Source organism: Glycine max, chromosome 5, assembly GCF_000004515.6.
Source record: "Glycine max cultivar Williams 82 chromosome 5, Glycine_max_v4.0, whole genome shotgun sequence".
Classification (NCBI taxonomy): domain Eukaryota; kingdom Viridiplantae; phylum Streptophyta; class Magnoliopsida; order Fabales; family Fabaceae; genus Glycine; species Glycine max.
In genome coordinates, this window is record NC_038241.2 from 11,891,971 (window position 1) to 11,902,683 (window position 10,713).

Below are 10,713 nucleotides of genomic sequence, written 5' to 3' on the forward strand. Positions count from 1 at the left end.
GCATCGGGTTCACCTTAGCAACAGCGCTGGTAACAGCCACTGCAACCGCATTGGCTTCCATTATCTTCTTCATGCTCATCATGGCCTCCATCATTGTGGCCATTTGCTCTTTCATGGCCTCCATGTCGGCCTTCATCTGCTTTTGCACCTCCTCTACTTCACCCATTACTCTAGCTCTAGCACGGGTTCGGTAAGGGCACCATAAAGCGTGTTCTTTTCTTTTTTATAATAATGATTAAGTTCATTTTATTTTATTTTTCAAGGAAAGAATGCAATGAGCAATGCAACCAATGAAAAGCATGGATGTATGCGAATGATGCACAGTGGAAGTATTGCGAATTTTTATGCAGGACATGAGATTGAATCAATTTTGATTTTCAACATGGTCTGTGACACCTTTGTCAAGGTGAAACTGGAAGTAACAAGGACATCAACAGTCCTAAATGTGTTTGGCACTAGACGAAGCAGCGATGTAACCCGATCCATCTTTTGCCCCAATTTCGGTTGATGGCTACTTCCATGCTTCAACTTGACTTGATGAACCTTTTCGTAAAAGCATGAGCTTGGTTCAACCCCATAACCCAAGGAATGGCAATTTTGATTGCCAATACTCGATAATATTTCATAGAGATGAAAGACTCGGGAATACGTATGCTATGCATGGAAAAATGTAATTATGAGATTGAGATGCCCGAAGAAACATCATTTTCTAGTTAACCACGCGTTAGGTACCATGCTCAATTATTTTGTTTTTTGTTTTTTTTTTAGAAATGGGTTTATGATCCCAACATGGTTGGCTCATGGTACCTAACACATGCAACTAAGAATGCATCATGAATTCTCATGCTTCTTTTTTGTTTTTGTTTTGCAGAGGAAAATGCAAGGATCATGCATGAGCAAACATGAAAACAAAAGGTATGCAGTTTGTAGAACAAAAAGTATGTTGAACGCATATGCATGATGATGCAATGACTCATGCAAAATGTGATGTTGGAATATGATAACGGACAAATGCAGGAACGATATGTTCATTATGATGCCATGAAGAGATGCCTATGCGATGCATGATATGAATGCATTTACGGATATGAGAGCCCGAAAAATCATCTCCTCTTACTTGCATTTGGGGGCACAATGCCCATATGTGTAGTTAAGAAGGTGATATGGACCTTCTGGCTTCCTATGACAAAAGACGAGACCAACGTACAATGCATGCGTGACGACATGATGCAGACGCGCAAAAGCGCAACAGGGGGATGTACACAACATGGCAATATCCACAAAATAATCATACAGCAAAGGCGTACATGACATTTAGGCTATATGCATGGCAGTGTTTAAAAGGCACGCAGCGTGTTTGCTTCGTGCCCCTATTTTAGGGACCTAATCGGGAGGAACTAAAAGGCTTTTAGTGATAATTCCCAAGGTGGTCATATCTCTCTTGATGGTCTCTAGAGGTATCATCCCCTTCGAAGAACATATTGCGGCAGTAGGGACTACTAGCAACAATATGTTATCAAAGAGAAAAACTCTAGATGAGGGTTCACTGTAATCAAGCAAGTCGAAGACCTAGCATGACCACAGATTCACCTCCACTCTTTATGTTCCCATGGACCCGGGTATAGGTCCCTTTTCAACTCACCGTGTGTGCAAATAGTGTTGGTGTTTGTGTGCATCAAATGAATAAATATTTACCTCATGCATACATTTTAAAACACACTAAAAAGCATCAAAAGAGTTTATATATACAAGAACATAAGGAAAAAAAAAGACAAAGAAAAAGAACAAAAGGGAAGTCATAGTAAGGAAAGCACACCGATTGATTGGCCTAACTCTCTAACAATAGTCCCCAGTGGAGTCGCCAACTGTCACAATCTACCCTTCGGCGGGAGGGCGACGCAAGGGCTCACGGGTGTGTCTTCCATGGGAGGAAGATGCGCGGAGTCGCCACCAACGTTTATTCGAGGAAAACGTCAGAAAAACCAGAAAGGTGTGGTCTACAAACTTTAAGTGTGAAAGGTTCGGGAGTTGTATTTACGCATGGGGAAGGTATTAGCACCCCATGCGTCCATCACAAAGGACGAAAGACTTTAATCGAGTGTGCAAAGATGTCTTCAAATTGTTTTATTTTCCCTTTTTTACGTTTTTATGTCTTTTATGTCTTTTTGTATTTTTTATCTTTTTGTGGTCGACAAGGGTGTTTCCCTTGCTCCTACGTATTCCTCAATTGTGATAAGGAAATCAGACCTACGTAATTCTTTCAAAAGGGGCGAATCAAGTGATTCTTTTTACTTGGAAGGGGGTCATTTAAGGCGTTGGACCTTAAAATGATCCATTTTACTTGGTGAGAAAGCTAAGGCGTTGGACCTCTAACCATCTCACGAGGTCGACAAAAGCGGAGCTTTTGCTCCTACATATCCTCCATCGAAGAGGAAATTAGACCTACGTAGTTCTCGCAAAAGCGGTAAAGTTACATGTTGATTTTATGCTTTTGAACGGTCCATGTTAACCGATAAAAGCAAAGATGATCGTTTAAGGCGTTGGACCTTAAAACAGTTTTTAGTGATTTTTTGCGGACAAAGCTTGATTTGTGAGTTGATTTTAGCTTTAGTTTCACTTTGGTTATTAGTCAATTGATCCAAGGAAACTTCCAAAGAAAAACGTCCGATTGATTTTTTTGATTATTTTATTCAAAGATATTTTGATTATTTTATTATTATTTTACCTTTTTTGGTTTAACCGAGATTACAGTGTGAATGATCGGTTAGATTTTGTTTTAACAGTGATTAAACGAGATTACAACGCAAATGATCGGTTGAAATTCATTTTATCATTTATTAGGTGAGAAAACAGCTTAAATAAACGGTTAAAGCACGTTACAAACGGAAGAAAAGAAAACTGAAAGTAAGCGAAATTAAAGTGAAAGTACACAAAAAAAGTAGGGACCACTAAGGGTGCATAGAATGAATTGAAAGATTTGATTTTGGGAACTTACTGGTTGAAGACCGAAGAACAGTGAAGAACGATGAAGAATTTCCATAGAATCGCTTACGAAAGCGTTACGGAAACACTTCGACTCGATTTTTCTTCACGAAAACGTGTTTTTTGCCCAAAATAGCCGAAATGCATAGCTAAGGGGTGATGAGTATTTTTTGAAACAACCCCTCTCCCATATTTATAGGGAAAAAGAGAGGTGCTTGCCGCCCAGACTTAATGAAGAAGATTTCTAAGTGCACCCGAATTACTAAGTTCACCCCCTTTTCGTATTTTACGGAAAAGTTACGGAAGCCTTAAGGAAGTGTTTCAGATTTGATTTTCATCTTTTTTTCTCTTCCCTTTCATCAATGTTAAGTGCAATATGCTTACCCAAGGTTTTCAGAAATTTTACGGAAGCCACGGAAGCCCTGGAAACCATTTTTCAAAATCGTGGAGGAGCTTGCCGCCCAGTTGCTTCCTCCTTAAGCCATCCAACTCCCAAAATGTTCCGGAAGGGCCTAGACTCGAATTGCTATTTACGCCCCTATCTTGATAAGTTCACCCCCCCCCCCCATTTTTGTGCTTTTGGCTGTTTTCTTTCCGAAATCTCATGAAACTTTACGGATTCCGTAACGACATCCATTTTCTTTCCGGAATGTTGCGAAACTTTACGGATTACGCAACAATGCTCTTTTTGACTTTTGGAATGTTGCGAAACTTTACGGACTGCACAACAATGTTTCTTTTTTACTTCCAGAATGTTGCAGAACTTTACAGATTACCTAACGATGGGGGTTAAGTACCTCGAGGCGATCAAGTGAAGGTTGCATGCCACCAAACAATGGTCCCCGGACGAAATTAGGTTATGACAAACCTGAATCAGGAGGGAGAGACCCTGATGGACTCTTCGGAGTGTAGGCCTTGGGGGTAAATACACCCAGTTTGAGTGCTCCTTTAAGCCTATGTCCATCCCACATGGTTAGAGCATTCTCGCAAAACAGCATGACCTTGACCGATCTCCATATGATCTTACCTAGTGAGAGTGACCTGACTTGCTAGTGCGTGGTTTGTTTTATTATGTACTCCTAGGCGTCCGACGAGATTTTTCACTAACATGGTATCACATTGTATATATGATTGAGTCTTAGTGTATATGTTGCATAACACTTGTGTATTGATCAACATTGATTGACTTGGTGATATTGTGTTTTGATTCTTGAGTACGTAAATGAATGAGACGTGTTGTGTTGTGATGTGATGTTGGATGACAAAGTGATGAAATTATGTGAGCTATGATTAAGTAAGTTTTATTTTGTTTATATGATATTTATACCTACATGTTGTCTTATTTCTCTCTATTAGTTAGGAATGTGATGACTCACTCCCTGTGTGTTGTTTGTGTTTGGATCCTGTGATGATCTTGAACTTTGTGTTCGGGGGAGCAGATGACTAGGTGAATTACGTTACAGAACCTTGTGCTAAAGGACATTGGGACACAATGCTCTGATAGGATGTGATATTGGGATATAAGTTTCTATATTAATTGTATGAAGTCTTAAACGACCTTGTTTGAGCCAAGATGACTTTATTATTGATTTAGACATATTTGAATATGATGTAAAAGAAAGTAAATGTGAGCCTTTTACCCTGTTGAAAGACTTTTTTTTTAAATGTGTTTTTAAAAAAATTTCAATTAATTATATTTTCTTTTCCTTTTATTAGTACATATATCTATTGGGTAATGGGTGTCACACTATGAATTATGCTATGGTGCTACATTTGTGTCTTTGATTTGTAGGAGAAAGAGAGAACCTTCTTCAATGCTTTGGCGTGTAACTTGTCTATTGCCTAACTCAAATTGTATATTAGTATTGTTATTTCAAGAGATGGAATACTTATTCAAGTGAAGTTGTAAGCGAATAAATAAAGATGAATATTTTCTTAATTAATCATTTAATAAATTAAGGTTACAATGCATTTTTAACTAATTAAGGGTAGATTTGTTCTGTCAAATTAATCACGTCTACACTATTTTTTGTTCAGTTAGAGACAAAAATTCACTTTATCTTTTTTCCTATAAAAAATAGAGTAGTTGCAATATGAGAACATTAAGCATTAGACAAGGTACCCATATATATGACGAATATTCGCAAGGTGTTGAGGGATATAAACTTAGTGTTCAAGAGCTAGTTGGCCCAAATCTGATTTCATTGGAGAGTGGTTGTGGTAAAGGGACCAAAGCGAAAGTGAGAGAACCACTGATTAATATCTCCAAGCATATGCCAATGCAATGGTTCTAAGTTGAGATTTGGAAAACTACACATTGGGTTTGGTTTGGTGTGCCTTACCTAGATGAGACATGTCACAACTTGATCTCAACTTTAATGTCCCCTCGACTAAGAAGAATAAATAACTAAGAAAAAAGAAAGAAAGCACCTATACCCAACAACAAATTAAAACTAGATGTCCAGTACAAAAACTTTTGATTTTAATATTTGCCCACTTTATTTCAGCTTCTCTATAAAACTAGAAATCTCTTTAATTAATCTTTAGAAAATTTTATTTTAAAACTTGTTTATGAAAAAAAAAATTACTTTTAAGAAATTTTCAATAATTATATTTTGTCCAGTTTTTTTTTTAATATCCTTTATAATATGAAATTTATTCAAGTTGGATAAAATTATTATGTGAAGTTTTTTTCATTTAAGGAAAATCTTGAAAAAATTTCATTAAATAAAAATGCATGAGTAACCTTAAATGGAAGGATATAAAATTTAATGTATATATAGATTGTTAATGTTAAAAAGTTTATGACTTAATTAATTTAAAGGATTTGTTTTCTTAATCCCTCAAAAAGATTGCATTTGTAGTCGCTTAAATTAAAAAATAACTCTCTTTTTAATCATTCCCTTCAAATAAAAAATTGCATTTTTAGTCCCTTAAATTTTTGGGAACGGATTAAAAAGAACAATTTTGGAATTTGAAACTAAAAATACAATTGTTAATTTAGAGGACTAAAAAACTTCTAATTTGAGAAATTAAAAACATTATTAAGCCAAAAGATTAACACAAATAGTTCATCAAAGTTTACTTTGTTGCCATATTATACTAATGAATATATTTATGTAAATTTATTTTTTATATATTAACAATGTATGAATTAAATTCAAGAACATATACCGCTAATGCCTTTAATTTAGGTTTAATGTCATATTTTTGCTGATTCTAGTTTGACTTGTTATTAAAGATGTTTCCGATGTTAATATATGATGCCGTTAAAGAATACTCATCGAATGAAAGATGGAAAAAATTTACACTTAAAAAGGCTAAAATCGTTGAGAATGCATGAAAAGGGTGGGTCTCACTTTTCCTCAAAGGTCTAAAATGCTTAGTGGACTATAAATAAGGTGTCAAATTCCTCCTTTTGAGGTTTCTATATCTAATTCTCTCAACAACAAAAAAGTTTCTACATATATCTGATGTTTCAAACTATTAAAATGGAGAAAACCCATGTGACCGTACTTGGTTGGAATAAGTTCCTTGTAGAAGTTGTACGTTTCTCAAGAAATTTATATACCATGTCAAAAATCGATAATTTATATTTTTTTAACGAATCGATAATATATATAGATATATACTAGTACTACTAGTATATATTTATATTAAATTGACCATGTCTTTTGAGTATCTCTTTCTCATTCGTCAAATAAAATAAATACACCCAGTTAATAAGTATTTTCTTTGCTTTAGCTCTGAAAAAAAATTCTTTGTTTTGAGAAGTAATATTTTCTCTCTTATTTATAAATTTATCTAAAGTGCTTTGCAGAAAACAAGAAATAAGACAAGTAAAAAGGACAGGTGGTTTGTGTTCAATAAAAGCACATTTCTATCAGACAAAAGAGAGAACAAATTAAATTTAAGTATAGATTCCACCACCTATCAGTCCCAATTATATATTCCTCATATTCCAAAATCTTAATGTTATTCTTTCAAATTCTTATCAACTTGATTAATAATACCATACATATGATGAAATTGCACAGTGGCCTATCTAACAGTACTATAGGTGCAGCATCTTATTGGATATATATATATATATATATATATATTAAATAATGTAACTTTTAGTACAAAGGTTGACGCAAATACTTGAAAGAGCCTTGTTCCTTGAGATATTATATATATTTGGAGAAGCATTCTTAGTCCCGGCAACAAATTAAACAGCATGTATAACATGTTTGGGTGGAGACCTCGGAAAAACAAACTTCCTAAAGCTTTGTCTGTAAGTGCCAACTTCTTTTTCCTAAGTGCAATGCATAAATACTCATCAACAAATGAGTTCATGTATTTGGTTTATTAGTTTCACCTTAAACTTTTTGTTTCATGGATGTAGATAGTGGAACTTAAGGTGCATATGGATTGCCAAGGATGTGAAGAAAGAATTAGAAGGGCAATCTCCAAATTGAATGGCAAGAACCATGCATGCACACATTGCCCTTTAATTTTTCTTGTCTATTTGTCTTTGGAATACACAATCTGATGCAAACTCTAGATATCTGTCCCTACAAACAATTACACAATATGTTTAAAATGATTAAATTAACCGTCAAACTTTCCAATCTTTCAATTTTATATGATTTGCTTAGTTTTCATTTTCATAGATAATTGACTAATTATTACGCGTCACCATGTTAGGGTGCTGATTTAATTATGTATAAATAAAGAAATTATTATATGATCGGAAACTTCCACTTATACATAATCCCAATCAACTTCTATGTGCTTAAAATATTCAACAATTATATATTATTTAGAGATTGACAAAACTAAACATACATGTGATGTTAGACTACACAATAATTTCTCATACATACAACCAAAGTGTCACCCTAAAACAGTGTGAAACACGCATTTATGTATATAACTTCAACCCCTAATTTTATACACTATCCCACATCCATTTTGTTTTTTGTTTTTTTTTTTTTGTGGGATAAAAGAAAGATAAAGCAAAACAAAAAGTCCTTTTTTATTCAATAAAAGGAAGAGTGTGGGGTTAGGGTAAGAAAATTATTTATTTGAGAAATTAAACATTATTATAACTTAATTTGTTATTAACTGGTCAAAAGTATGGGTTCATGAGGTGTGAAATTTTGCATGCAGGAATTGATAGCTTGGATATAGACATGGATCAACAAAAGGTGACAGTGACTGGGTATGTGGAGAAAGGGAAGGTATTAAGGATTGTTAGAAGAACAGGAAGAAAGGCAGAATATTGGCCATTCCCTTATGATAGTGAATACTACCCATATGCCTCTGAATACTTGGATGAGTCTACTTTTGCTTCTTCCTATAATTACTACAGGCATGGTTACAATGAGAGTGTTTATGGCTATTTTCCTGATCAAGCATACTGTACGGTCCAGGACGAAACAGTGTTTCTCTTTAGTGATGACAACGTTCATGCACCCTGCACTATCATGTGAACTATTATTCAATTGAGTGTGCTCATATATAGTCATAATTAATGAAGTTATATGTGTGAAAGTTTTGCAGCAAAAGAAAATAAAAGGGGAGTTGATATGGTGCCTTGAGAAATTTAGCGATAGTCATCTTTTGGATTAATACTTGAATAAATTTGGATACACGAAAAAAATAAAAAACAGAGTTTCTCAATAATATATAGCATCAAAATCATTCAATTTCCGGAGGATATCATAGAATTTCTCAAATAAAATTTCTATTTGAATAATTATAGCTTGTTTTGAAACAAATAATATATTTTCGGTTTAATTATACGATTGGTCTCTTAATTATAAATAGAAATTCAATAAGATCCCTCAATTATTAAAAAATTCAATAAAGTTCTTAAATTATTTAAAATACTACAATTATGTTTTTTTCATTAACTCTTGTTAGTTTGATTGATAAAAAAAATTAAATAAACATTTTTACATTAATTATATGAGCAATCGATGTAAAATTATCTTTTTACATTGGCCACATGGATCTCATTTTTTCATCGGTTGTATTGATAATTAATGTAAATTTTTTTGTTTTGCATTGGTTGTATAGATAGTCAATGTAAAAATGTTTATTTTCGTTAAAAGAAGATACAATAGTAAGATTTTTAATAATTAGAGTGAGTATCTTATTAAAAATTTTAATAATTGATTAGGGATTCAATTTAACCTTCTTTTTTTTTTGCAATGGATCCCATTGAATTTTTCTTTTAAGAAATTCAATTGAATTTTTAATTATGATTAAAGGATCCGTTGTATAATTAAGCTATATTATTTCAGTACAGAGATGAACTTTTACATAGATTAAAAATAAATCTTTACACTGGTTGTACATCTGTTATAGATTTCAGTCAGTATAGAATGTAACATTTTATATTGGACATTGAACAGATGTAATAAATACTTTTTCCGTCGATTAATTGTTTCAACTAATTATATCTTGTTTTGAAACTGAGCAATATATTATTGTCTCATCACTATGGTCATTTCGCGGGGAGAATTGGAAATTTTGAATCATAAATGAGAAGTGAATGGGCGAAGCAAGCTCAATGAAGGAGTAATGAAGGAGTGGGGTTAGAGAGAGGTTGAACTGGGGGATTTGCATCAGGTATCTGGAATTGAAATTACGTGACAGTATGTGCAAAGAACTAGGAGGTGAGTGGTGCGATAAAAGTTTAAAATGAAACTTTTTACATCAATTAAAAGATAGAAATATAAGTGCGAAAAAGGTTTAAGATGCATATTATTTTTACAGTAATTTTTATATAACAGTTGTAAAAATACATTATAAAATTTATTTTTTTACTATTGTCATCTTTTAATAATTAACTCACTCTAACCTTTAGATCATAAAAAGGCTTAAATATATTTTTTATTTTTGTTATATATTTAATTTTTGCGTTTGATCTTTGATAAATTTTTCATTTGAATCGGCTCCCTAATATTTTCAAAAGTTTTGTCTTATATTTCTATCGTCAGTTAAGTGGTAACATGTCCGTTAAATATTTGATAACACGATTTGTGACAGTTTAAAAATCGTCAGTATTTGTTTCAAAATCAAATTTAAATTATCTGGCAGTTAAGAACCGCCAAAATCAATTAAAGTGAAAAATATATAAACCCTTGTTGTTGATAGTTCCCAAGTATGACCCAGGCCCACCGCTCAGCTCAACGTTATCACCATCGTTCATCAACATCAGATAGCCCACCTTCCTCCTAACCCCATCCTCACCATTCAGAAAATGTCACGTCATCGTGGGAACATCCACCAACCCCTCCAAAAAAATAACACGGCCTGAGGTAGTATCATGAAAGTGGTCCCGCTGTCAACAACCACGCCATTGTCGCCTCTGCGGTCCACCCTCCACAGCTTCTTTGACACCGAAATAGTCCTCTTCTTGATAAAGATTCACACTCATCGGAGTCATCGTAGCGATCGAGAATGAGTGGACTCGATTTGTGAAGTTGTTCTTTGTTGAAAGAGCGAGGGGGAGAAAGAGGGCGAGGGCGAGGTGGAGACTAGAGTTCTCAATTTTGTTGCCATGGGAGCCGATGATGAAGAATGGTGGAGGCCAATTCGGTTGCGGGCGTGGATGAATGAGATGGTGGAGTCGGGGACATTGGAGTTGTTGACAACGATAGTGGAGGTGGAGGTGGATTTGTTGGTGGAAGCTCGTAGTAGGATGCTCTGGCAAGCGACGGTGATGGAACGAGGGAT

The 10,713-nt window shown here is 34.2% G+C and overlaps 1 protein-coding gene across 1 annotated transcript; it reads left to right on the plus strand.

The window, feature by feature from the left end:
* Nucleotides 1-7,166: 7,166 nt before the first annotated feature.
* On the plus strand, nucleotides 7,167-8,617 carry LOC100795167 (heavy metal-associated isoprenylated plant protein 45). Its single transcript, XM_003525684.4, has 3 exons — nucleotides 7,167-7,258; nucleotides 7,370-7,445; nucleotides 8,137-8,617. Exons 1-3 carry the CDS (start codon nucleotides 7,202-7,204, stop codon nucleotides 8,457-8,459), a joined length of 456 nt encoding a protein of 151 aa, XP_003525732.3. The 5' UTR covers nucleotides 7,167-7,201; the 3' UTR covers nucleotides 8,460-8,617.
* The last annotated feature ends 2,096 nt before the right edge of the window (nucleotides 8,618-10,713 follow it).

What these genes read in the sequence shown, in the direction of transcription:
- LOC100795167 (XM_003525684.4), top strand. Translation starts at nt 7,202, where the DNA reads ATGTATAACATGTTTGGGTGGAGACCTCGGAAAAACAAACTTCCTAAA. An exon ending in AACTTCCTAAAGCTTTGTCT is followed by an intron (nt 7,259 to 7,369) that starts GTAAGTGCCAAC and finishes TCATGGATGTAG; the next exon opens with ATAGTGGAACTTAAGGTGCA. An exon ending in GGCAATCTCCAAATTGAATG is followed by an intron (nt 7,446 to 8,136) that starts GCAAGAACCATG and finishes TTTTGCATGCAG; the next exon opens with GAATTGATAGCTTGGATATA.